This window comes from Prosopis cineraria, unplaced genomic scaffold, assembly GCF_029017545.1.
Source record: "Prosopis cineraria cultivar Desert tree isolate PC_DT_omini unplaced genomic scaffold, ASM2901754v1 PC8, whole genome shotgun sequence".
Lineage (NCBI taxonomy): Eukaryota > Viridiplantae > Streptophyta > Magnoliopsida > Fabales > Fabaceae > Prosopis > Prosopis cineraria.
In genome coordinates this window covers 22432473-22460450 of record NW_026555339.1, presented here as the reverse complement: position 1 = coordinate 22460450, position 27978 = coordinate 22432473, and the positions used below count along the sequence as shown (strand labels likewise).

Here is a 27978-nt window from a genome sequence, read left to right as displayed (position 1 = left end):
AATGCATCAATTTATAAGAAGACGGACTCCAACAAGAAAACAAAAAATACTCCCACTAGTCACAGCTCAATTTCAGCATTTTCATTGTAACTAAAGAAATTTTAAATCTCATTAATTCCATTAATTCTGTATAAAAATTTAACAAATTTTTAATTTTATTTCAACTAAATATACATACTTTAAATATAAAATACTCTATTATTTAATAACCTTTTCAATATTTAATGAAAATAAAAAGGATAAAGATGGATACTTGAGATACTTATAAATAGGAATAAAAATAAATATTATCCCCACCTAATAAATCATATTAAAGGAGTAAGGAATAATGAGCAAATAGAATTTTAAACTTGCTCGAAATTGCTTTGAACCTTGAACTCTTAAAATATATAAAATAAATCCTAAATTTTTAAATTTATAGTAAAATAAACCTGACTATTAACTTTTTAACACCATTACTATTCACGTAGGCACTGTTCATAGTTTATTTTTTTAGGAATTTAATCTTAATTGTTATAGTACCTGTGTAAACAATAACAATGTTAAAAAAGTTAATGTTCAGGGTTTATTTTGCTATGAATTTAAAAGTTTAGGATTTATTTTATATATTTTAAAAGTTCAGGGTTTAGTATGATTTTTGGATAATAATTCAGGGTCTTATTTACTTATTAATCCAAAGAGTAAAACATCAATCATATGAAATGACATAGGAAACCACGCGCTGGCGCACAGACAGTATTGTATTTCATAAATTCTCCGACCAATAACTGTCTCACTTTAATTACGTAGTCCAAATTGGATCCGTAAATGCTCGACCACGTTTTGAGCTAGTTCTGCTTCGTACCTACAATCCCAAAATACAACACAAAGGTAAATATAAATGCTGATTAATTTTTGAATTAGAATATGTTGCTGCAATTTTCGAAATAAAAAAATTGATGTTTAATTAATATTTTGAAAAAGTTACTCTCTTTATCAAAAAATATAAGGCATTTTTAACTTAATTTCACTCCCAATAAAATAATTATTTTCTCCAAATTAATATCATCTTTTCATATTTATTCTTTTTTAATAGGGCGTTTCATTTTAAAATAAATATAAAGTGATTTATTTATTATAATCACTTTTGAAAAGTACACTAATTACATTTCAAAAAATTAAAATATTTCACATTTTTTTTAACACTCACCTCTAAAAAAATACTTTACATTTTAAATAGAGGGAGTATATTTAATCCTTTTAATTTGGTACTCTAATTTTCCCCTCATTTAATTAAGGGTTAAATGAGAATTTGGCCCTTAAATTGTAGATTCATGAGCGTAATCTAAGACCTTAAACTCATTTTTAGTATAATATTTTTCCTTAATTTTGAAAATGGTGTCATGTTACTTTTACCTTTAATAAAATTTAATTTTGATAGTTAGTTGACCATAAAATAATAGAAAATAACCAAAAAATTATAGAAAAGGACTAAACTTGTCTGTATTTTATGAGTCCTTTTCTGTAATTTTCTTGATCATTTTCTATCATTTTTAAGTCTTTTTTTTCATTTTATGGTCAATTAACAATAAAAGTTAATTTGTTAAGAATTAGGGAAACATTGTACCGTTTTTAAAAGATAAATGAAAACATTGCACCAAAAATAAGTTTAAGGTTTCAGACCCTCTTAACCCTATAATTTAGAGACCAAATTGTCCCTAAAACCTTCTATTAACAATGAAAATGGAGTAATAGACACTTACAATCCCTTGGAATTGAAACCAGATAAGTCAGCAACTTCTGTTAAACAATCCTTCCATTTTTGCACTTTGTGTGGTACGTCATCTTGGAACTTCCTTTCCCAAAAGTCCAAAGCAACAGCGAAACTCTTTTTTTGATCTCTCAGATCAGATGGATCTACACCATAAAATATGGGAATAACTTGTTGTCCTAATTGTTTTCTTGTGGCAAGAATATGTTGGAGCATATCTAAACAAAATTCAGAATCTGCATAACTTTGAGAGATAAGAACAATCGCAAAACGAGAATCCTCGATTGCTTTTAGGAATTCATTTGTGATAACTGGCGACAGATCATCCAAATAATTCGAATAAACTTTGAATCCTTCCTTACATAACGCAGCATATAAGTACCCTACGAAGCTTATGCGAATATCTGAACCCCTATAACTCATAAACACGTCAAACTTCCAGTTTTGTGTTGAATTGGAGTCAGAAGAGTTTGAGGAAGATGCTTCTTTTACATTCAGCGCCATTGGAAGATTTGTGATCTATACCAAAAGAAAAAAGACATCATTTTGCTAAAGGAAATAAAATCAAATATGGAATGAAAATAACAGAAACAAGGTAAAGAAAAATGGCTCAAGATCTAGATGTATATTACTCTGGCCTCTCAGATCAATGCTTGAAGTGAAATCTGTAAAACCCAAACTTGATATGTACAAGTGCTCGAAGAATGAGAATATATATCTATACGTGTATATAGACAGATCGAGAATCTTCGCACTGAGATGGGAATATATGGAGCCAATGCATTCTTACGACGTCATTTGACTTTATCAAAGTCAACCCATAACACGTTGTGTCTCGATTTAGGGAATTTGAACTATCCAAATTAAATAAATCTAATTCCTTGTCTAGTTTATAATATATAATATTTAAACAATAAATTATTTATTTATTTAAGAAAGTGATAATTAGGTGATTAATATAAAAAAATTCACAAAGTGAAATAAATAATATTAAATAGGCAGAATGATAGTTTAGTCATAAAAGAGGAAATTGACAGTTAAGTCCTTGATATAATTTTCTGAAAATAACTTGTAAGTATCCATTTAAATAATTGCAAATTTTTGAGTTTAATATTTTTGTTTTATTTGTTTTATTATTTTTAAAGTGCCTTACATTTGACTACTTTCCTAAGTTCCCTCTCTTAGGGACTCGTCCACGGACACATTTTCACGTTCTCTGAGCTTTGATTAAATACCAAAAAAAAAAAGGGTGTTCGGCTATTAATTTACTATTAACACACCTTAACGGATTACCATAAATAGTTCACAAGGCGCAGAAAGAGAAAGAGATTCTTCTCAGGGGAAATAGTAAATAATCTCGGGGTTATTTCAGATGGGTGTTTCTCAGTAGATCGAGCTTTGCTTGCACTTGCAGTCTCACAATGCTAATGCCTCGTTGAGTACAAAGGATCTGATTTCTAATGAAGCAGAAGTGAAGATGAAAGTGAAAGTAGAATTGGGCTAAAATTGGACTTAAAAGTATGTTTGGTGTTTTAGAAAATCAAATGGAATTTGAAGTTATAGTCACAATCAAATATTCATATCCAGTTTCTCTAGCCAATCATAGCCCTCATGACCTTATCCACAAAATGGCTAGCCACGACAGCTCATCAATTCACCTATTCAATTACAATCAAAATGCACTATTTGTACCCTTGTTAGCAATATATGTGATGTAAAACAGGAAGGGGAGAGGGGAACAGAGAGAAGAGGAGGAGAGAAAGAGAGAAAGAGATAAAGAAGGAGGGAAGCCAAAACTCTTGAACTCAAATTCAATAATACTCAAAATCTGAATATAAATGAAAAACCTAACTCTATTTATAGAGATCTAAAAATAATAAATAATAAAATAATAAATTTAAATTTAAATTTAATCCCAAATTCTAAATCTAAATCAATATTAAAGATATTGATATCTAAGATAACAATAAAATAAATAATCAAAGCTAATCTAATAGATCAATATCCTCATTTAAATATCCCTATCGGATAATTCTAATATCCTAAATTAAACCTAATTATATTTTATCCCATATCACCATTTCTCTCCCCTATTTGAAGAACTCGGCTCCAGACGAGTTAAAATTTAGGTACAAATCCAAGAAAGGAAGGGTGAGATAAATTTCAATGGAGTGCTCAAATCTGAAAATCCTTTCCAACAAGTGAGATATTGAAAAAGCAAGCTCTGGCAATAGCAAGTAACTTGATATAGGCTAGTATCTGGGAATCCGCTCCAAAAAGTTAGGTAGCAAAAGAACAAACTCTAATAAGGGTGAGTAGTTTGATCATCCATAATCTCTAGAAAACCCTTCCAATAAACAAAGTATTGTTGAATTTGACCATAAAGCAATGAAGTGACCTTGGGAGACACAGCCCATAGACAAGGAATAGTTGTAGCATAATGAGATTGATCCTTCCTAGGAACAATTTGAGAAGGAGCCATTTGTATGGTGTATAGTAGACAACTTGATCATTATTTAGAGAATCTTCAATCTTCTATTAGTAAGGAAGAAGCTTCTGCAATTATTGGTTTGCTTGATGCTTGTTCTTCCATTTGTTCTTCAATTCATCGATCATCCTCTTAATCTCATATGTTTGCCTTTATCACCTTCCACAAGTTGCTTATCATTGGATTTTGGAGGTTTGCAATTTCTTCATACATTTGTGGCATGTTGAGTAATTTTTCATTTTTTGTTGATATGAATTTAGCATAAAAAAATAAAGAGAAAAAAGGGGAAAAAGGAGGAGAAGGCCGAAACTCTCAGACTCTAATTCAATAATAGTCAAAATCTGAATACAAATGAAAAACCTAACTATATTTATAGAGATTTAAAATAATAAAATGATAATAATTTAAATTCAATTCATAAATAATAAATCTAAATCAAATATTAAAGATATTGATATTTAAGATAACAATAAAATAAATAATAAAAGCTAATCTAATGGATCAATATCCTAATTTAAATATCTCTATTGGATAATCCTAATATCTTAAATCAAACTTAATTATATTTTTATCCCATATTACACTATTGGATCATATGTTTTAATAATTACAAAACCAAGAGAAGAGGTATTTGTTATGTGTGCAGACATAAAAAATCATGGATGAAGACAAAACCTCAAGATATGAAGAATTAAGAGAAGATGATGAACTTTAAGATAAGTTATTTAAATTTTCTTAGATTCAATGTGAAAACTTTGAGAGCTTAATCACATTTCATAATCATTAAAATGAATGCATCATATGTCTCATTTATATACATTAAGACTCATCTAAGTATATTCAAGCTTGCAAGTGATGTCTTTCTACTGTGTTAAAAATCATTATAACTGAATTTAGTGTGGGCTGCAGAATCACACGTGATTCTATTTGGATGCTCACGAGAATCAACATGTTGGGCATACTAACAAATGGATCACACAAGAGTCAAAAAGTGATTCACGCGTAATTTGTCACTTATATTATGTGATGCCTTAAACGTTGCTTTTTATATGTAAAATCACGTGAGATAGCCATTGATATCCATTGTTGCTCAAACCACATATTGCTACACTGAGTCTTAAGTCATCTCAAGCTAAGTTCACTTTGTTAAAATATATGATCTTTGATTCACATGTTCATATCTCTTGATCATGCATAATCTTGCTTGAGTGCATTGCATTTTCATGCATGAAATGTAGCCACCAACTAGTTTGAGCCTTATTTCCTTACTATTTCATGCATGAGTAAAGATGTGATCCACATGTGATTTGTCCTCCCAAATAGACCAAGTCTGGAGATGGTTATTTCATGCGTGATAGCTTTTTGCTTTCACATGAATTTTGTTCACAAGAATTGGCTTTGGCTTTCTACCAGCCACTTCACGCGTGAGAGCAAAGAAGTTCCATATGAGTTCTATATCATATAGATTTGAGCTTCACTTTTTGTAAGCAATTTCACGTGTTAAAGCATAGTGGTTTCACGTAAGATGTGTCACACAAGACTGATGATAGTTTTATATTAGCTAAACCATGCATGAGAGCTGAAGGTTTGCACGTGAGTTTTAGCACATAGAACTGAGTACATATTCACATATGCAGAACCATGTGTCAGAGATCAAAAGGTTCACACATGAATTATCACATATAAATATCTAGAACATGTTGAGAGCAATTTCACACATGATTAGCAGGTCACAAGCAAGAAATTACACTAATGGCTAGAAACACTGTTCCAACAGTTTGTCAATTACCAAAATTATATATGTAATTCATTTTAAGCCTGAACAAGAACTTTTGATTCTTGCGCGAACTTATCTTTATCTGAACATTCAAAAAGTTTTCAAATTATGCTTAAACACCTTGCATTCATTCATCATTCTTAAATAGAATTGTAAAAAAATTCTCACAAGTTTAATAAGCTTTTAACTGTAATTATCTACTCTTTAAGAGAGTCTCTTTGTAAAAGTTTATTTCATTCATCTGAAATCTTAAAAAAGTATTTTTCAAGTGGTTGTAATAACTTGCTGAATTGTCGCTTGGTTTATTAGTTGATTCAAGATAAGTTAAGTCTTGTGAGTTGTATTGTGGTAGCAAGCACCCATTGAAGCTTGCCAATTTAGTTGAAAATCTAATGTTTGATCTGAGGACTGAACATAGGCCAAGTTTGGGGCTGAACTAGTATAAATCTTATGTGTCTCATCTTCTTCCTTCATACTAAAGCATTTTACTCTTTTAACTTTTTAAGTGTCATTTAATTCACTCCTTCTTGGGTGCCAGCCAGCCTATCCTCCATACACCAATGTGTGTGTGTATGTGTGTGTAAATACATAAGTTACAAATCCTCTACATGTGCAAGAACTAAGAGGCATTACAATAAGTAGTTGTTTGCCTCTGGTTCTTTTCTCTTGCCACTAATTGAAATATCACCTATAAAATGTTAAATTATGGGGTGAAATAAATATCTTAGTAATCAAGGAATCCTAACTTCTATTATATATAAGTATAAGTATTTAAAGGCATATAAAGTGGGTAAATATAAATATCAATTATATTAACAAAATTAGGCATGTATGGTCATTAATTTCCCCCTTTATCTTCTCCTTATTCATTATTCTAACCAAGTCCGTGGGCTACAACTCTTAACAAGACCAATTCATGTGATTGGATTAGTCTAAACTCTTCAATATTCAAGAGATAATAGGGCAAATGGTCACCTCTCCCCAATTCTCAACTAGGCCTGCTGGCATATAATTTTTTAGGATCAGGCTTAAAAAATAGGAAATTTTGGTATAAAAGGGCTTTTAGACCTTGCCCTAATTATATGCCCTGCAAAAACAAGCGAGCTCGGACTTAAGCTAGTCCTTAGGCCCTTACAATATTTTTTTAAAGTTTGTTTATATAATTAACTTAAAGTTATGACCAATTAGGATATAAGAATAACACAATTTGTTAAATATTTATTTTTAGTGACAAAGATGAATTTGGTCAGGTTGTTGAAATAACACGACCTTTTATTGATAGCTTTGTTGGTGTTGGAGCTCCAGTGACTTTTGCTAGAGTTTTTACAACTGGTGACCTCACTAGAAACAAGGGCTTTTCGGCAGTCGAAGGCGGTGATTTGGTAGGCGTTGGTGACTGTGGTGGACTTTTTTTTTTTTTTTTTAAAAAAAGAAACATCATAAGTAGTTTATATTTTCGCAGCATAATTTAATTCCATTTAGGTCCCTTAGTCCTACATAGCCATTTTATAATCATTTGCTCATTTTTTTTGTAATAAAAGTCCTTAGGAGGTCCTTAAATGCGATTTTCCCAACAATTACAAAAATTGCAATAAAATATTCTAGAAATTCATTTTCTCGATGAGGCAACTCAAGTTTATTGAATTGGATTTTAATAAGTAAAAATTTGACTTGCTTTTATTATATTAATTAATCATAGGATGAGCATCACTTCTTTGTCCTTAGTACGTATATGTTGTTTCCAAATTTCAAAGCATGTGAAGTTTTCTTTTCTTTTCTTTTTTATCTTTTTTAGACAGCGTTTTCTCATGTGAGAACGCGTTGACTTTAGAGGTGAAGGAAAGATGTCTCTAGTTTCCTTTCCCAATTGCATTTAAAGAATATGTCATCGATCGCGAGCCATGGCCATGGCGATCACCATGGATTTTTTCTTCCTGGTGTCACCATGATGGCCTTCATATGTTTTAATTGTTTACTTTAAAATTTAAAGTTTAGTAGAAAAAAATGAGGCAGAAGATGAGACGAAGTTTATACACAACATAAAATTTACAAAAGTTGCAATAAATATTCTAGAAATCCTTTTCTTGATGAGGTAACTCAAGTTGTATTATTGGATTCTCACAAGTAAAATTTGACTTTCTTTATTTAATATTATCATAAATTAATCGTAGCATGAGGCACTTCCTTGTCCTATATACGTTTTGTCATGTGAGAAGGCGTTGACTTTAGAGGCGAACGCTAGCTGCACGAAAGCTGTATCTGGTTTCCTTTTCCCAATTGCACTTCAAGAATTCAAACACAGCACCCCAAAAAAAAAAAAGAATAATCACAGAAATTATCAGTCTTTAGCGTTTACATATTTGGTTTGAATTCCTTTAGCTAATGATATACTTTAATTCATGTAGCATCTTTCTCAACTCAAAATCTTCCAATGGCACTGTGCGTTCAAAAAGCATCTTTCTTTAAACTCTAAATCAACCTCAAAATGGAATTTTCACGTCTTCTTGAGTTTTAGGGGTGTAGACACTCGCAAAGGTTTTACAGACCACTTACGAGATCTCTACGTAGAAAAGGACTCAGACCATTCATTGACGATGAAGAGCTTCCAAGAGGAGAGGTGATCTCAGAGAAACTCGATAAAGCAATTGAGGATTCTCTCTCAGCAATTGTCATTCTCTCTGAAAACTACGCTACTTCTCCATGGTGTTTGAATGAGCTTCAAAAGATTCTTGAGTCTAGAAATGGATTGGGGCAACTAGTTCTTCCAGTCTTTTATGGTGTAGATCCATCTGATGTAAGACATCAAAAAGGAAGATTTGGTGAAGCTTTTGCCAAGCTTGAAGACAGATTCAGAGAAGATCAGCGCAAAGTGCAGAAATGGCGAGATTCTTTAATAGAAGTTGCAAACTTAGCTGGTTGGAATTCCGAAGATTGGTGAGTAGGTTTTACTAATAAGATACTTCCTATTTATAACATATTTATTTGTATCGGTTCATAGAAAGTTCATTTGGTACTTGTTCAATTGTAGGCATGAAACAAAACTTATTGAAGATGTGGTTGAAGCATTATCAAGGAAATTAGATTCTAATTTGCCGTCTCTCAATTATGATACGCTTGTGGGAATGGACTCTAAATTAGATGCATTTCATTCTCTCGAGTATAGGATCAGATGAGGTTCAATTTGTCGGCATATGGGGTATGGGCGGGATCGGTAAGTCAACTCTTGCTCATGTTGTCTATGACAGATTGAGAAACCAATTTGAAATTAGTTGTTTCCTTGGCAATATAAGGGGGTTTTGTGAAAGATATGATGATGATAGCCATCTTCGCTTACAAAAGAAGCTTCTTTCACGTCTTAACATGAAAGGAATGGTAATTGAAAATACATATCAAGGAAAGAACAAAATCCGAGACCTTTTTCGTAATGGAAAGGTTCTTCTTGTCCTTGATGATATAAGTTCCATTAGTCAATTAGAGAATTTGGCAGAAAGCAAAGACTGGTTTGGTAATGGTAGTAGAGTGATTATTACAACTAGAGATGTCCAATTGTTGGCATCACATGGAGTGGATAATACTTACAAGGTTGAAATCTTGAACAATGAAGAATCACTTGGACTCTTTTCAAGCAAAGCTTTCAGAAGTGATCAACCTAGAGAGGGATATTTGGAATTGTCCACATCCATGGTTGATTATGCTGGGGGCCTTCCTTTAGCACTAAAAGTTTTGGGGTCCTTTCTTTATGGAAAAAGTGCACTTGAATGGAGAGATGCTTGGGACAAATTGGAGCAAGTTTCACATGATGATACTCTTAAGATACTTAAAATAAGTTATGAAGGGTTAGATGAGGAAGAAAAGACAATATTTTTGGATATCGATTGCATTTTTAAGGGATGGGACAAAAATAAAGTGATGCAAATATTGATAAATTGTGGTCTTCATGTAAGACTTGGAATAAAAGTTCTTATTGAGAGGTCATTGTTAAACAATGGCATGCATTTAGATATGCATGACTTGATTTAAAAAATGGGTAGGAGTATTGCTTTTTCAAAATGCCCTAGCAACGGTAACAAACGCACGCCCAATAGGTTGTGGTCTATGGAACTCTTAAATCGATTACAAGGAAATAAGGTGAGTGTTCATATTAAATTTGTTACAAGATTTTAGTGAATGCATGCTATGGGCTTGTTTGGTTCTGTTTTCTGTTTTTATATTTTTAAAATAATTCTGTTGAACAGCTTTTCAGAATAAGCTTGGGAAACAAACAAATGAAAAAAAAACTTTTTAAATCATTATTTTGAAAACATATCTAAATTGGTGAAATAAGGGTTAAAGAATAATTTATTTTATTAACTTAATTGTCATTATTGAAAGTATGATGTTCTTTTCCTTTTATCTAGTTTTGTAGAACAAAAAGTAACAAAACATCTAAAAAATGTTCTCTCTCTGTTTTTTTTTTAGTTCCTCAGAATAACTTTTAAATTTTTTGTTTTCAAAACAGATAAAAAAAGCACATTTTCAAACAGTTTTTTTTCATTCTTTTGTTTTTCAAAACAAAAAACTATTCTGAAAACAAGTAATCAAATAGGCCCTATATTTCTTACTTTCTAATAATTAATTATGGTTTTTTTTTTCTGGCGTTTAATATTGTTTAGCAGGGAATGGAAGTAATCCAAGGGATAGTTTTAAAGGAAGGAAAGCCATGTGATGTAGATTGGGATCTTGAAGCCTTTTCAAGAATGTGTGACCTTAGATTACTTATTATATCAAGTAATTTGAACCTTTCACATGGCCTCAAATGCCTTCCTAGCGCCTTGAAAGTTCTTCGATCGAAGGAATATCCTCTTGACACTCTTCCTCCTGGAAGCCAGCTAGATCAACTTGTAGATCTTAAATTGCGTTACAGCAAAATAAAGCAACTTTGTAATGAAGGATAGCTAATTACTTTAATGTTTGGTAGCATTGGTGAATTTGAATTTGAATTTTAAATTTAAAATCTTGCATTTCCAATCTCACATTTAAAATTCAAATATTTAAAATTCTTTGCTTGAGTAGTTTAAAAAAATTTTAAATAAAGAAGAGAGATAAGTCAAAATTCGAAATGAAAAAGAAAAAAGTGAAAGTGATTAGTTTATATTACCTCTATATTTCAATCCATATGAGTTGAGAATAGGAAATAAGAAAAGGTATAAGAGTCATAGAAGTGTCAACAATGAAAACATGAAAATAAGATATTTGAAATTATAGGATTTCAAATGAGTAATGTATAGAAGAAATTTGATAGTACAAAGGAAATATACTAAGAAATAGATTTTTATAAATTTTTGTGTATCCATGATTTGATTGAAATCAAAATCCCTATGAATCCAAACACACCAATATTATAGATATACTATACGACTGATTATGCTAGGACATTGTATTTTTCATATAGTTAATTCTCTCATGTTATTTTGATCAGTGCTTGAAGAATCTAATGCTTTTGGACTTGAGTCATTCTACGTACTTAATTAAAACGCCCAATTTCTTGGATCTTCCAAATCTGGAAAAATTAAAACTTGAAGGTTGTGTAGATCTTGTTGAGCTTCATCCTTCACTTGGTGAGCACAAAAAGCTTCTTGCGTTGAATTTGAAAGGCTGCGAAAAACTTAAAGTCCTTCCACAAAATTTGGAAATGACTTCTCTCAAGGAATTTATTTTAGAAGAAACTGGCATAGAAGAAGTGCCTGCTTCGCTTGGACTTTTGACAAGCGTTGAAGTGTTAAATCTAAGAGGTTGCAAGCATCTTAAATCCCTCCCAAAAAGGTTGGAAATGACTTCTCTAAAGGAATTTGTTCTTTGCGGATGCAATCAAGTAAAAAATCTTCCTGAGTTTAATGAAGACATGACAAATCTGGTTAAACTTGATATTGGGGAGACAAATGTGGTCGATCTTCCTGAGTCACTTGGATTATTGACTAGTCTTGAATCTTTGAATTTGAGGCATTGCAAGAATCTTGTTTTCCTTCACCATAACATTAAAAAATTGAAACATCTCAAGGTTCTTGATATTTCTGGATGCTCAAAGTTTTCGAGGTTGGCAGATAACTTGAATGAAAATGAAGCCTTGGAGGAGCTTGATGTAAGTGGAACAGCTATAACAGAAGTACCTTCTTGCATTGGGCAAATGAAAAATGTGAGAACAACGTCATTCCATGGATGCAAAGGACCAGAGTCTAAATTGTGGATCTCATTATCATCTCCTACGGGCTTAACATTGCCTAATTCTGTCTTCAATCTTAAGTCACTAAGAAAATTAGATTTAAGCTATTGTGATATTGGTGATGGATCTATTCCAAATGATCTTGGAGGCTTATCATCACTAGAGAGAATAGATCTTAGTGGGAACAAGTTTGTGAATCTACCTTCTGGATGCATTTCTAATCTTATGAAACTATATTTCCTTTGTTTGCATTCCTGCCCAAGACTTCAGTCATTGCCACAACCTTCACCAGATTTAGATACAATTGATGGAGGAGAATGTGCTTCATTGGAAAACTTGTCAAATGAAAAAATATTACGTCTCTTTCATTTAATTGGACAGGTAAGAATATTTGTTAATATATATTCATCTACATGGTTCCTCAAGTTTGTCTCAATTATTGATTTGATCCATTAAATTTAATTTTTATTGATTTGGTCCCTCAAGTTCATTTAAATTAATCTAATGTGTAAAGTATGTTGATGACTTTGCATATATATGTAGCTAAATGAGAACAAAGTAGCTCTTAAATCAGTTTAATTTTTCTCAAAATACTCTCTCATATTGCATTTTGTTCTTTTATTTTTTAAAATTTCTGAGTCTATTTTTTCCCACCTAAATAATTATAATTTTTTTTCATTATTATACATGATTACCATTAATAGTTCCTTATCCATCACAGTAGATTTTAATAGTATTATCTTCTTTATAGACAATAACTAAGATATATTTAAGGGACCAAATAAATAAAAATTAAACTTGAGAGATCTGTTGATAACTGAAGCAAATTTGAGAGACTAAAAGTTTCATTATATCTTAATTGAATATCGATCTGAAATTTTTTGTGAAAAATTGCCTGTTTTAGCCTCGCACATATGCTCACCGATGGGGATTTTCGGTTTATAACTTCGGAGCCACCATTCCAGGCAAAGAAATGCCATCATTGTTTGAGAACCAAGAGTATCTTTCATTGAATGAGAAACTTGAAGCTTCAATAATAATTGACATTCCTCCATCTGACTTGTTTGGATTTGTGCTGTGCACTGTGCTAGCTGATGATATGTTTTATTCCACTGATGAGCCAAACCAAAAACAAATCGGTTGGCTTATTTGGTCGTTTGACTTTGTTGAAGCTTGCAATAATGGTGGATTTAGATTTGTACCAATTGAAGGTAGGAGTCGCCTGAACGAGAAAGGAATAAAATCTCCTCACCTTTGGATCGTTTTTGGGCAGATCAGTGACCAAATCGATCATGAAAAATCAAGGAATTGCAGCCAGATTCGCTTGAGATTTCAGGCTCCTGAGACTCAACCTCTATTAAAATTGGATGGAAAAATCATTAAGTGTGGATGGCGTGCCATCCGCAAAGGTCATTTTGGAAAGCTAGTCAAATCAATGGGTGATGTGCACAATGATGAAGTAAGTCCTTTTCTCTCCTTGTAATATCTTATAATTTAGGTCCCGTTTGATTGCTAAAAAAGAATGAGATGTAATGGATTGAAAAAATAAAAATAAAAATAAGAGTATCAAAATTTGGAAGGGGATAAGTGAACCTTAATCATAAGGGATTTAGAAGGGTAATTTAGTTCATGAGGTTGTGATTTATAATTTATGAGATTTTTGGAGGGTGTGATAATTCCCACATGTGGCATATAGTATTGGATTTTATCATCCTTATCACAAGAAAGAAAGGTAATTTAATTTTTTTATTTTAATTTTTTCAATCCAATATCCCATTCTCATCCTTTCTAGCAGCCAAACAAGTTCCAATCAAAACACTACTATATTTAATAGGGAGAATTAGAGCTTTCAATGAGCTTTGGAGATGTTTAGTAGGGAGAATTATATACAAGTTCCAATCAAAACAATTAATTACTGCCAAGTCAATTAACAATTGAGTTTAGGGGAATGATAACACAACAATTGTGTTAACCTTAAAGTTTTGAATGGATACTTTTTCTTTTTTTTTTAATTCTCTTTACTTCCTTGATTTATATATATTATTTCAAATATTTAACTAATGAGAGGAACCACTCATCAGATATACTTATGAATTTGTGCCCTGTCTTTTAAGGAAAATACAAGGTGTTTTGATGTTGAAGAGCAAGGACAGAGCAATTTATCCATAAGTGAGAACTCTCAAACCATAATCAATGAATGTGAAACCAAGTCTCCAAAGCCATCTTTTCTAAGCTTAGAAGAGGAAGGAAAATCAGATGATTCGCGGATGCAATTCATTATTGACGATGCAAGGTATAATATACTCTTTTTAGTTTTATTTATACGTGACTTCCAATATTTTTACTTTTATTCCATTAACTTTGTTTAAAAATTTAACAAGTTTTCAACTTTACTCCTATTAAATAAATACATACTTTAAAAACAAAATACTCTGACATTTAATAAACTTCACAACATTTAATAGGGTCAAAAGAATAAAGAGAAATAAAATAATTATTGAGGTGTTTTATAAATAGGATCAAAATAAATACTTATACACTCTCTTTCCACCCTATAAATAGGATTAAAGGAGCATACACACACACACAAGAAAATGTGATTTTATCATTGGGGAAGAGAGCGCCTCCTCTAATGCCTCTTCTCTTTTACTTTTATTTATTCACTTATTGCGAACCTGAAACTTAATTTCATACGAAAAAGTAAACATTATAGGGTTATGTCATAGTCATACTGGATCTCTACCATATAAACAAATTACGCAACAATAGGGAAAAAAACCTAGTCAATTGTATGGATTGGGCAGCTTTTTTTATATAATATTATATAATTGGGTACTTTATGATGTCTATTTCTTTTTCCATCTATAAGTTTGATGATTAAAAAAATTAAAAAAACTGAAATTATGAAATTTATAATTAATTTGAAGTTATGATTTTGATATTATATATATATATATATATATATGTTACAATGTTGACCCTCCTCCTATACATTCCAATGCGAACCAGCACTGGTCTTTGCGATTTTCCTCTCCACATTGCAAGCCCAGCCACTGCGAATGCAACGTCACTCCCCATTGTTGAGCCAAATGACAATCTGATTTCTGAGGTATGTCCTTTAATTTATTGGAATTAGGGACCAGCAAGGGCCACATCCCCCAAGTTTTAAATTGTTTTTTTAGTGTATTATATAGATGTTAATTATTTTCGGCCTCCCTAAAATTTATTACTAAATCCTGGCTCTGCCACTGATTAGACTTTAGAAAAAATTCACTATCTTCCTCTCATTTACTTCACAATGTATTTGTTTGAATTTTTAGTGTATTGATGAATTCAGATGAAGTGATGGTTCCTGTAGCCAATTCCACAAAAGATTTACAGTGAAGTGTGTGAGATGCCCTAAACGAATCTAGAAAAGCAAAAGAAACCCAAAAATATGAATCATCGCGTTACTATTCACAAATGGAATGGATTGTGGAGAATATATGATATACTCCCTCCACCTCTTTTTTTTTTTTTTTTTTATACAAATCCCTCCATCTCAATTTATAAAAGACATGCTACTAAAATTTATTAACTAAATACGCTTTATAACCTTACCTTTTAAAATAACAATATAAACTTTTAAAAATCTCCTTCATTTAATACTTCATTTGTAAAAGAATATTAAAGAAAAATAATATATGAAAAGGGTAATATTAAAAAAATATAATTAATGAAACTTTTATTTTTGTTAAAGAATCTTATATTTGGGAATACCAGATCTTTTCCAAAAATGTCTTATACGTTGTCATGGTGTCTTATTATTTGCATCTTTTTGCTTTAATTTGGTGATCTGCTTTTGGATATGGTTCAATTCTGTCTAGCTAGGAAAAAACAAATTGTATTGATGATTCAATTGATGGTTGACAAGTTACAACTTCATCTTTGTGTCTTTGAAGCAGAATTTTTTAAGGAAGAGAAACCAAGCTAATGCTATATCCAAGGATTACACTCCACAAACAAGTGCCGAGGAGATATTTGAAGAACTTGAGAAAGTTTTACACTCGGAAGACACTGATGAGTTGCTGCAAATTTATGACATACTTACGACTGATGAAAGAAAATACGAGTCATTTAAGGCTCTTCCCACCAGATTAAGAAAACCATGGATTTTAATGCAAATTGGAAAGAAAAAAAGATAGATTAATTAATTTGTAATCGATATATAACCTTTTTAGGGAAAAATAATTGTGTTGTTATGCTTACTTCAACTGTGAATTGGCAAAGAAATTGCATTTGGAAATATGTTTAGATTTTGAATTTAAATGGTACTCCCTCCATTTAAAAAATATAAGGTATTTTTAATCAAATCTCACATTTTAATAAATTAGTTAATTGTCTTCAAACTAACATCATATTTTCTTATTTATCTTTATTTAATAGGGTATTTTACTTAACAATAAACATAAAATAATTCATTTAATAAGCACAATTTTTAAAAAAACACATTAATTACACTTTGAAACACTAAAAATGCCTTATATTTATTAAGTCCAACTCTTTAAAAAATGCCTTATATTTTTGAATGGATAGAATATTTATTATAGGTGTATTTCCATGCACTACCAAAAAAGAAAAAAAGACTTTTAGCAGCATTTATTGCGAAGTAAAAAATTCCCATAGAAAAAGACTTTTAGCAGGATTTATTGCGAATTAAAAAATTCCCATCACTATTTTTTTAAAAAAAAGACTAGTTAATTGAAAAGGAAAAGTTATAATACACAAGATTCAAAAAGGGTAAAAAATGGGGTAATTAAAAAAAGAAATAGATTTCAACTTCTAAAAGTTGGCAATTGATGTGACTTTAATGTTATGTTTGGATACATATAAATTTAAAATTGAGCTATATTTTCTATTTAAACACTTAAAAATTTATGGATTTAGAATCTTTTCAAATCTTTTATAAACTTTTATTATTTCAAATCTTCACATACACCTTCGAAATACTACCTAATAATAATAAACTTTGTTTTTTAAACTAAGCAAATAAAAATTTTTAGATATTTCAAGTCTAAATCTATCAATCCAAATACAACATTAAAATCACCATTGAAAGTTTGACTTCCTACCCCAATAGTTAAAATCATTTTTAAAAGTTTGACTTTCAATGATGATTTTAAAAAATTATGGCTTGAAGTGAGACTTTTAGCAACAACAATAAAATTCACCACTAAAACCTTGAAGTTCAGCACGATCTAGATGCCACCAGTCCACCATATGTCAAACTTTCAACACAAATTAGTGATTACAAAGTTATAAATAAGAGAATAGGAGTATCAAATCAATAGAAGTCATAATATCTTTAACAAGTTAAATTTTCTATTTTCTTTTATAAATAAATGAATGTCACTTGCAAATGATTCATTACGAGGTTGAAAACCAAAGAACAAGAGTATAATAGGGTTGAGATCAAATCAAAGCCAACAACCCAGGGAAAAAACAAAATCAAACCCATTTTTTTAATAAATCCCCCAAACCAGAATCAAAAGAAACCAGTGCGTATGCAAAGATTGGAGGAGGGAGAAGCAAATCAATGAGGAGGAAGAGATTGGAGGAGGGAGCGACAGAGGATGACTCGGAGTAGAGGAAGGAATATATAAGGAAAAGAAGAGTTGTAGCAAGAAAGAAAGGCATTGGAGAAGCTGTGGCCTTGGTGATCGATGGTGCAAGTGGTGAATCCACCCTTGGTGAAGTGCATGGCAATGAGATGGACAAACTAGTTGGACTCACCGGTGAAGCCATGGATGAAGGCAACAATTCCGAGGATGAGGGGTAGCAGTAGGATCCACTGGGTGACAAGCGAAGGACTTGCCAGAGGTCAGGGAGACAAAAGGGCTCTTCTCATTTGCCTCCACTATTGGGTGCATAAAAATTGTTTGGGTGGATGGATTTTGCTCTTGGCCTAGAGTATTTGCTGGAGACTAATTAAAGAGCAAGGATTTTGTTTTTTTAAAAAAAAATAATTATGACTAGGCATCTACTTGGATGCTATGTAGATCACATGTGGGCCCTACTTTCTTAAGATAATGGGTTGTTTGCTCCAACTTAATGGTAAGACACTGGGTGAGTTGGTTTTGAATGTTTTAGCAGTATATCGGACCAGAGTAGAATATATGACACTTGATGCTTTTGAGGGTATAGTTCAAAGATAAAAATAAACTTTAACCATTTATAAATCTTAATACACAATTTATAAGCCAACTTTAAAGATACACAAGTTTTTGAAGGAGTTATATATTTTGAATGAAGATTTATAATTTTTCACACCATTTTAATTTACAACTCAACTAGTGTCAAAAACATTTTCACCTATAAACGGCATAAACACAAGTTGAGCTGTTACTTTTTAAAAGATGATTTATATATAATCTTGGAGTAATATTTATAAATAATAATATTTAAATTATCAATTATTAAAACGTTTAATATTTTAATAAGATGTTATTAAAACAAATATAATATTTTTAATTACTTACTAATATTCGTAGCATTGGTGATTTGATAGTCATCCAGTAGTCAATCAAAATGGTTGGTTTTAAGTGATATTTCTGTCTTTTACATGGATAAAAAATAATATTATTCTATTGAGATTTATTTGCAATTTAGGGAACTTAATTAATAATAATTTTTTATAAGGTTCGTTAGCCCTCAACGGTTCCAATGGATAATCAGGCCTTTGTTTAACTTTCTTGAAGTGCGCATATTCGGATTGGTTGTGAGTTCCCGGGACCTTCCCTAGTGGGTTCATGTAACAGATGGGCTCAACACAATTTATATGGAGTGGGTTTTTGAGTTTACACCTATTGGCCCAGAGGCATTTATTGGGCCCAGAAGTATGAGTCCAATGGAAGTTTGTTAGGAATATAGAAAGGCAAGAAGAGAAGTGGAGGTGGAGGACGTGAAGAATATTGTTGAGCATTCTCTTGCTTTACTCTTCCCCTGTTATGTTTCTTCTTTCTCCTTCCCTCCTTTCTGCTGCAATTTCAGTTATTCTGGTGTCATTGTGTTAGTTCATTATTATAGTTTGTTTTGATGATCTAAAACTTATTGATGTACTCAGCTTATGGATTATTGCACATTAAAACGTGAGTATCTCAATTATATCTCTTAATCTGTGTATTTTCATTGGTGATCGTTACAGTTCGCACTAGCACATATTTGAATTTCTAGGTCATTATAGAAAATTAAACAAGTATTGGTATGACAAATCTAAAAACTACATTTCAAAACATAATATTATTGCGGTTTCATGAACTATATATGTGAATTTAGACATAAGATAAATTTGAAATTTTAATAAATTTGCACTTTATTTATTTTCTCTTACATAACTATTGATACAAGCAAGCATGAGAATGCTAGAATGCCTATCCAAATGGTAACAACATAAAGATAAAGGGCAAAGACTTGCCCCAAGTCATTGGATTTTGGGTCTCATGATCAAACTTAATTAATTAACTGTAGTATATCGGCACAAACTTCTCTAGCTAGATCATTCTTGTTGATGTACATTTTTAAAGAGCCAATGGATTTATTAGTAAAAATGTAATGTGATCCTTTGTTGATTCTATAGAGAAAGTGTAGAAATCAAAATCCTTGTAAATCACATCAACTGTACGATTGAGATTTAAAACTCGCAACAGCAGAGGCTTTGTTTCTCATTTACATCCTTCCACGCACTTATCACTTGCTTGTTTAACTCATCGATGGCTTCTTCTCTCTTCACACCATGCTGCTTCATGTAACACTCAATGGCAGAAGCAACATGCCCTCTCTTTTGCTCATGTTAACAAATACAAATTAAATTAATTATTGAGTTGAGTAATTAGTGAACATTTGATTACTTCCCCACCCTTAATGAAAGGCAATAACTAATTATAAAGACTCGTTTCATTAAAGATCATCACATGTTACTCTCTCATTTCACAACCTTGTTTTTGTCAATCAAGGAAACTCGATCCATGAATAATATTTATAGGACAAATTGGTAAGAAGGACCTTGAGGCAAAGATATTATGAAAAAGGATCAAGGTCCTTACAAAGAACTAAGATTAAGTGAATGATGGTTATAATCTTAATTTACTCTTGAAGGACTGCCCTTTTTTCTAAATAAATTTATCACTTCGTTCTTCTTAGCTACTTTTCCTATTTTATATTGATGGTATGACAAAAATGTACTTGAGTTAGAATGTTAAAGACCTTGAAATTAATGAATTAAGATAAAGTGAATTAAGGTTATTATCTCAATTCACTTGAAGGACTTTAGACCATTTTTCCAAATAAATTTACCCCTCGGTCTTTAGCTTCTTAGCAATTTCCCTTATTTTGTATTGACGATATAACAAAAATGCACTTGATTTAGAGTATCAAACAAAAGAAGGTACAAATTGTTGGTTTAAATGCAAACTTGCTCTTAAACTATAAGTCTTAGAATATGTCAATGCTAAACTCGATTTTGGTGCCATGATTCCTCTCAACATTTTAAAACGATGTAATATTACCCTTATCATTAACAAATTAATATTAAATTTGATTATTAGTTGATCAAAAAATTTAAAAAAATTGACTAATTTTTTTGTAATTTTCTAGTTAATTAATAATAAAAGTTAATTTTTATTAATAGTAGAAATAACAATATTATCTCATTTTTAAAACTTAAGAAAAAAATTATATTAAAAATAACTTTAGGATATCAAAAATTTCTGAAATTATAGTTTAAAAATAAAATTGACGTTTAAGTCTAAATTTATTATTGTAATTAATTAGTACCTTGTTAGACACGATGCCATCAAGAAGCCTCCCAATAATTTCTGAAGCTCTAATGATTTTAGGGTCCTTGGCGCCCCATTGAAAGGCTTCCTCTGTAGCAATGGTTCCCATCCCAATGAATGATGTGGCAGTGAACGTTCGGATCCGAATAGTTACCAATGCGTTGCTCATGTACTCCGCCATCGTTGGTGTATTATTGCTATTAAGCCACTCGGCCTCAACCATATAGGCTTGCGCCAACCTTTTCATCCATCAACCAACAATGCCAATTATTTTTTTAAATATAATTCATTTTTAGCTAATCTTAATCTAAAATATAAATAATTTAATATTTCTAAAAAAAATTCATTTACTCATATTTATTAATCTAGATTCTTGTGTTAGCTGTGAATTTATTACCTTATTTCTCACGCATCATAAATTAAAATTAAGAGTAAAAAAAAAGAAAACAATATATATTTTCATAAAAATAAGAATTTTATTAGTGTGTAAATTATTATTGAAAGCTGCTTATATTTTAAACCAAAAGTGAGAAACTCATAAAATAATGCAAAGGAATATGAAGAGAATGAACGTAATTTCTTAGGTAGTTTATTTTTTTAATCACACAACAATTTCTGATGAAAATAATAATAAAATATTGCAAATTGATTTTGGGGATGGATTTCATATAAGGCAGATTGTTTTGTCGCAAATACGGCATTGCAGAATTTTTTATGTTTTTATTTAAAAAAATTAATTCTATTTAAAATTTCATCATAAATTTTTTGGTTATGCTTAATGTATCTAATGGAGACTTCATATGTATATAAACATGAGTAAAATTGTAATTTGGCTTTAAAATTATAGGCTTATGAGTATTTAAAATTCTAAACTTGTCTTTGGTTCATTTTCATCCTTTAACATTTAAAATTGTGGCAATCTCTCCCGTCATTAACTTTGACTATTAGTTGATCAAAAAAATTATGAATTTTATTTTTTGGTAATTTTTTATATTTTTGGGATCCTTTATTATGATTCTTTTGGTCATTTTCTATAATTTTTTAATTAATTAATATTCAAAGTTAATAACAGGAGGATATACCATGATTTTAAATGGTTAAGGGTGCAAATGTACCCAAAAGAAGTATAAATTCTCACATGCACCTTGACCTATATTTTAAGGGCCAAATTATGATTTTACCCCGTAAATATTAATAGAAAAATTAATCTACAAATTTTTATAGTTTTTCTTAATTTTGAAGTAGGTTCTTGTATTTGTTTCAATCAAACTTTTATAGTTTAATCTATTAGATATTTTAATCTTTCAAGGTTAAAATTATAAATGAATAATTAATTTTATCAAATTAAAAACACTTTTAAAGTTTATATATAATTTTATTTAATATTTTTTGTCAAAAAAAATTTTTAATTTAATAATATTTTTAAATTTTTATGAAAATTCTGTATGTATAAAAATTATTTCGAAGACACCTATTATTATATAAATTTTGAGTTATAAAAATTATATATCTAAAAGTATTATTTAGATATAAATTTTTAGGCATGAAAGAAAAAAGAATCTTACTTCGTCTTTGGCATACTTTACACAAAATGCTCTTCCTTCCTTGGTCATTTCTTGCTCGATGTCTTCATAAATATCTAAAAGTGCCTCATGAAAGAACCTCATGTATTCTGGCAGAAAGTCAACGCACGTCATCATATCCCACCGGAATTTGCGTTTTCCAGAACTCTCTTAATTTTGACTCGTAGTTAAACAAAATTTTCTATTTAGACTTAAAAAAAAAATTAAAGGCTAAATTTATTCTTAAACTTTTATTTTTGTATGCAATATTTTTTTTCAATTTTTAAAAAATAATACAATATTACCTTTATCATTAATAAAAATTAATTTTAATTATTAAAAAAATCATAGAAAAGGACATCAAAACTTATAATAAAAAAAATTCTTAATCCTTTTATATAATTTTTTGGTTGTTGTTTATAATTTTTTAATCAACTAATAATTAAATATAATAATAGAGGTCATATTACACTATTTTTAAAAATTAAAAAATATTATATGAAAAACAAGTTAGTGTTTACACTTTCCAAGATCTATATTATAGGGAAAATTTTATCATTCAACCCAAGAAAAAAGACTTTGGTTTCTCTTCACTATATTTTTCCTTACTATGGCCTCCATTGCAAATATGAATAATTTAAATTAAATTTTAAAGGTACAAAATAATCTATGTTTTTTAAAACTATAAATTTATATCATTAAATTTAATTTAACAGTTTATATTTATAGTGCTTCTTAAACTACAGTGGAGGGAAGTCAATTAAAAAAAAGATGTTTAATTATTGATTTGAAGTTGATATGTATTCAGTTCAGACCTCTCAATCGCTGTGGTCAGGAGTTGCAACTCTTTAAGTGTACCGTACATGTCATGAATATCATCAAGGACTGATGTGATAGAAAGAACTTTGGTAGTTATTTTTCTTGCCAAAGAATAGTGGGGCTCACAATACACTCCCAATATCCAAGAGTAACATTCCACCAATCTATCGCGAGAAAAAGCAAGCTTTTGGTAAAATTTAATTCCTTCCACCACCTGTATATAATCAAAATCTATAATTAAGACTTTAGTAGGGCATATATTATATAAAGAATTACTATTTCAATTATTATATAATAATAGGCTAAATGGTAATTTTATCTTTAAACTATATATTTAGGAATTTTTGGGATCCTAAACTCATTTTTAGTCTAATGTTTCTTTTTAACTTTTTAAAAAAAATACAATAGCTTGCATTTTTTTAGCATTAATTGTTAGAGAGAATAACAATAAAGTCTTGAAATGAAGAATGTATGATAGTTAAGTCTCTAACAAAATTTTTTAAAAATTAAGTTGTAAATATTAATTTAAATAGTTGCAAATAGAAATCCCAATTACAAATTGAGATTTATATTTATAATTTAAATATCTTATTTTCAATTAAAAATTCTAAGTTTGCAACCACTTGATTAATATATATTTAAAATTGATTTTATAGAAAATTTTGTCAAGAACTTAACTATCATAAATACATTGTTTTGGGACTTTCTTAGGTTATCCACCCTTGGTGGATCAAGCCCATATAAAAGCTCAAATTGAGGAATGAGGTTCTTGTCACAATTATGAGAAATGTTTGGATTCAATGTGCAATTTACTTAGGGCTTCAAATGTAATTTTCTCCAACCTATAAATTTTGAAAGGGAATGGTTAAGAAACTGTATATGCCGTACATTCCCATAAGTGATCAGTTATGGGTGCAATTCTCGCTAGTTTTTTCTTGAGTGAAAAGAGTAGAACGGTTTCATTTTTTTCTTGGCTTCTCATTCTCTCTATGAGTGCATTTGCTGTATGTATTCAAATGAAGTTTGACCGATGTAGCTTTATGCCTGCATATATCTATGCAAATCAACGACTCAAAGTTTGCTTTTCTCCTCATATTTTTTTATTGGTATTTGAGCTTTCATTTCTCCTAGGCTGTGTTTCTTATGTCTGAAGAACCTATAATGATTTGCTTAACTATATACATGTAAATCTATAAGTTCAGTTTTTTTTTGTTTTCTTACTGTGTTTTCACATGAATCTGCCTCTGTCTGTCTTTATGATTATTGTTGCCAAAATGAACATGTTTATATGCTTCTTGGGTGATATGAGTATTCTATATAAGGCTATACACGTTTTGCATGCAATCAACAGTGATGAACATAACGACTGAAGACAAACCAAATAATGGGTGTTTAAAAAATGAGTTTTTTGAACAAAAGGATTGCATAAACGTGTAGAGCTCAAAAAAATAAAGAAAACAACACCAAGAATGCGTAAAATGGAGACTGGATGGAGGATATATAGCCTCTGGAAGTTTCAAGTCCTACGAACCCGACCTGCTAGAGGAACCGGGTCAAGTTGATCTAGTTGGAGGTAGACATCATTTCTGTCCTCATCAAAATGACACGTCATTTTGATGTGTTGTTCCTTAAAAAAAACCTAAAAAGGTTGCTTTTGGGCTATGAGCCTAGAAGCCCTAAAAAAATAGTCTTGGGCTTCCTAGCCTAACCCAAAGAAAAAACTTTTTTGTTTTGGTTTATGGGTCCATGTGTTGGGTACATAAAACCCAACCCAGATTAAAAAAAAAGTAAATAAAAAATATATATTTAATTCAAATTTGAAAAATAAAATACAAAAAATATTTGGACATGTGGCACATGGGACCCACCGGGAGACTCCATCGGTGTGTGGTTGACCCCACCTTGAATCTGTCGGTGCTTGGAGCACAACGGTTCGGCATGTGTCGTCATCGGAGCACAATAAGGTGGCACGTGTACAACACGCGCCTCCTCGAGAGTGGAATATTCTTTTTTTGTTTTCCCAGAATTTCTTAATCTAGAATCATTCTTGGGTATGTGCCGGAGAGTGTGGAACCAGATTGGGACACAATTTATCTTAAAAAATCCCTAAATTAGAGATCTTCATTTTGGTATATAGTGTGCATATTTTAGAGACAAAACAAGAATTTATTTTTTGAGTTATCTAATGCATTTTATGAGTTTAAAAAAATTTCTAAATTTTTTTCTCTTTTATTTTTTTAGGCAAATATGAAGTAAGAAGCTTCTAGCAGCATTGATAACTCAAAAAATTATTATGTTAGCATTGAGTATCTGGATGAATCAAATTATGAGCCTCTTAGTGAGGATTCTGACCTAGAACCCTTTGAAGAGGAAGAGGAGGAATATGAACCTCAAAGTGAGGATTTTGATTCTGATCCTGAAGAGGATCCCAATGTTGATTTCAAAAATGTGCCGGAAGGATGTAAAGAGGTGCACATGCTGTCGGGACCAGAATATGAATCAGAGGGTGATGAGAATGTTCAAAATGAAAATGAAGATGTGGAACAACCTTTCACAACCTCAATGATCATAAATATAGCAAAAAGAGAAGCTAAAAGAATAAAAAAACTGGATTAAATTTCTTCAATAGTGAGAGCATATTCAAGCTTCATAACAAAAGAAAAACAAGCTGTGGTTGTAGGAGAAATTTTCAAACAACTTAGGAAAGAGCTTGTGCAACATAACAAGCGAAACAAGTCGTACTTAGGAAATCCTCTATGAAATAGAGCCATCAAGGAGATGAAAGTACAAGAAAAATATAAAGACATAATTAAGAGTTGTCTTTTTAGGTCTGTACCTTAAGCATTGTTCTATTTTTCAAGAGTTTGTTTTTAGGTAAGTTATGTTGTATTAAGACCTTGATGATTTATGATATATTTGAAGCATGTTGTTTTATTTTTTATTGCTTTATATATACTTTATTTGAGTGGGAGCTCTAAAGTGATAAGTCATTTAAGAGCCCTATATGACGATTATGAAAATATTTGTAAAATTCTTTATAGATGATAGTGATTTTGTTAGAATCAATGTGATGGGAGATACAAACGTAGCCTCCTGATTGTTGACTTAATAGAGTTGTTATCACTCTAATAAAGAATAATATAAATATAAGACATTGTATGTTTCTTATAAGTATTTTATTCTTGGTTTAACATAAAAAACTAGTAATGTGGGATAGTTTCAATCAAAACTAAGAATGGCGACAAAAAACATTATCGCTGAAATTGAATAAGGGCGACAAATTAAACAGGGATAACTGGGATATCTAGCTCCATAAGGTGTCATATTTTTTAGAAGAACAAGACGCTGTTGAGCCACTGATTGTGGTTATGGTCGAGCCTGAGGTAGGAAACTTGGCTTAGCATAGGAGAGACTAAGAGGAATTTATGGCATGGAAACGAAAAAATAGCATTACACGAATAACACTTCTAAGTGCTATGGCAGACAATTTGATATGCGAATTTAAGAAGCACTCTACTGTCCAAGCCATGTGGGCTACCTTAAAAGAAAAGTTCATTGGTACCTCAACCAACAAACTGAGAAGGCTTACAATTAAATTTGACACTTATAAACTAAAGCTAAATACTACTATGCAATATCACTTTAGAGAGATGGCCAACATAATTCGTGAACTTAAAGAAGTTGGGCATGATTTTTATGATGAATAGTAAGTACAGGCTGTAATTAAATCGCTCCCAACCAGCTAGGAGCATATGAAAGTTAACCTAACCTATAATGAAAACATCATTAACTTTAACGATGTGGCTAAGCACTTAGAGCTAGAGGCTTACAAGTCATCTAGACAGGCTTACCTTATCAAGGAAGGTGCTCCCTCAAATTCTAAGCCCAAGAGGGGCAAGAAGCAATAAAAGAAGGGTAACAAGAGTGGCTCTAAAATAAAGAAAGACAAACAACCCTTCAAGAAAAAGGACAAGAAGAGTGGAAAAAAGAGAATTAACCTTAAAAAGGTCAAATGTTTTTCCTGTCAAAAGATGCGTCATTTTGTAAAGGATTGTCCTAAGCAAAGTGGATGTGATTAGATACTTGTGAATTATGTGAATTCATATTTTTCTTATGTTTTCAATAATGTTTTTCTAATGAAAACTATTTCTTTTTCTTGAATTGTAGACTCAGGTTCTACAGACAACATAAGAAAGGATCATGGATCCTTCGTAGAGTACCGTCGGTTGCCGAATCAAAGCAAGTGAATTTATGTTGGCAACAATGTGAGGATCTAGGTAAAAGGCATAAGAACTTGAAAGTGACTTTTAACTTTTTCAGTTGCAATAGATCATCAATCTCAAGTTCAAAATGGTAGTCCACACCTAGGCGTTAGATTGCATCGATCAAATTTATTTTTTCTACAAGCTTCTCAGTTGGAAACACAAGCATCTCCTTTACTTCTTCTTTGAGTATTTTAATCTTTTCCTCCATCTCCATTTTTTCACTCCCTTCTTGCAAATTCAACTTTGCGAGACATTCTTGCTAATATTGTAAGTTATGGGTTAGGGTCATAGAATTTGAGGACATA

The 27978-nt window shown here is 30.8% G+C and overlaps 4 protein-coding genes and 1 pseudogene across 6 annotated transcripts; 3 read left to right on the top strand and 2 right to left on the bottom strand.

Annotated features, from left to right (window-relative positions):
- Positions 1-634: 634 nt before the first annotated feature.
- Positions 635-2465, bottom strand: LOC129317121 (TMV resistance protein N-like). 2 transcript variants are annotated; one of them, XM_054961478.1, is made up of 3 exons: positions 2383-2465; positions 1743-2269; positions 635-844 (listed from the first exon to the last, which is right to left on the bottom strand). In XM_054961478.1, the coding sequence occupies exons 2-3, from the start codon at positions 2252-2254 to the stop codon at positions 778-780; spliced, it is 579 nt and encodes a 192-aa protein (XP_054817453.1). In that variant the 5' UTR covers positions 2255-2269; positions 2383-2465; the 3' UTR covers positions 635-777. The 2 variants fall into 2 exon arrangements, with proteins under 2 accessions (XP_054817453.1, XP_054817454.1); XM_054961479.1 differs by lacking the exon at positions 2383-2465 and having other exon boundaries at positions 1743-2376.
- A 3525-nt stretch (positions 2466-5990) lies between these two features.
- On the top strand, positions 5991-11008 carry LOC129317468 (toll/interleukin-1 receptor-like protein). Its single transcript, XM_054961790.1, has 4 exons — positions 5991-6014; positions 7266-7397; positions 8531-8949; positions 9044-11008. Exons 1-4 carry the CDS (start codon positions 5991-5993, stop codon positions 9186-9188), a joined length of 720 nt encoding a protein of 239 aa, XP_054817765.1. The 3' UTR covers positions 9189-11008.
- LOC129318001 (disease resistance protein RPP2B-like) lies at positions 10007-11008 on the top strand. Its single transcript, XM_054962484.1, has 2 exons — positions 10007-10143; positions 10671-11008. Exons 1-2 carry the CDS (start codon positions 10039-10041, stop codon positions 10947-10949), a joined length of 384 nt encoding a protein of 127 aa, XP_054818459.1. The 5' UTR covers positions 10007-10038; the 3' UTR covers positions 10950-11008.
- A 1394-nt stretch (positions 11009-12402) lies between these two features.
- Positions 12403-16501, top strand: LOC129317020 (uncharacterized). 2 transcript variants are annotated; one of them, XM_054961325.1, is made up of 5 exons: positions 12403-12595; positions 13119-13673; positions 14329-14507; positions 15224-15323; positions 16159-16501. In XM_054961325.1, exons 1-5 carry the CDS (start codon positions 12440-12442, stop codon positions 16396-16398), a joined length of 1230 nt encoding a protein of 409 aa, XP_054817300.1. In that variant the 5' UTR covers positions 12403-12439; the 3' UTR covers positions 16399-16501. The 2 variants fall into 2 exon arrangements, with proteins under 2 accessions (XP_054817300.1, XP_054817299.1); XM_054961324.1 differs by having other exon boundaries at positions 16156-16501.
- Positions 16502-19770: 3269 nt separating this feature from the next.
- Positions 19771-27978, bottom strand: part of LOC129317467 (probable terpene synthase 2) — a 45637-nt pseudogene continuing 37429 nt past the window's right edge.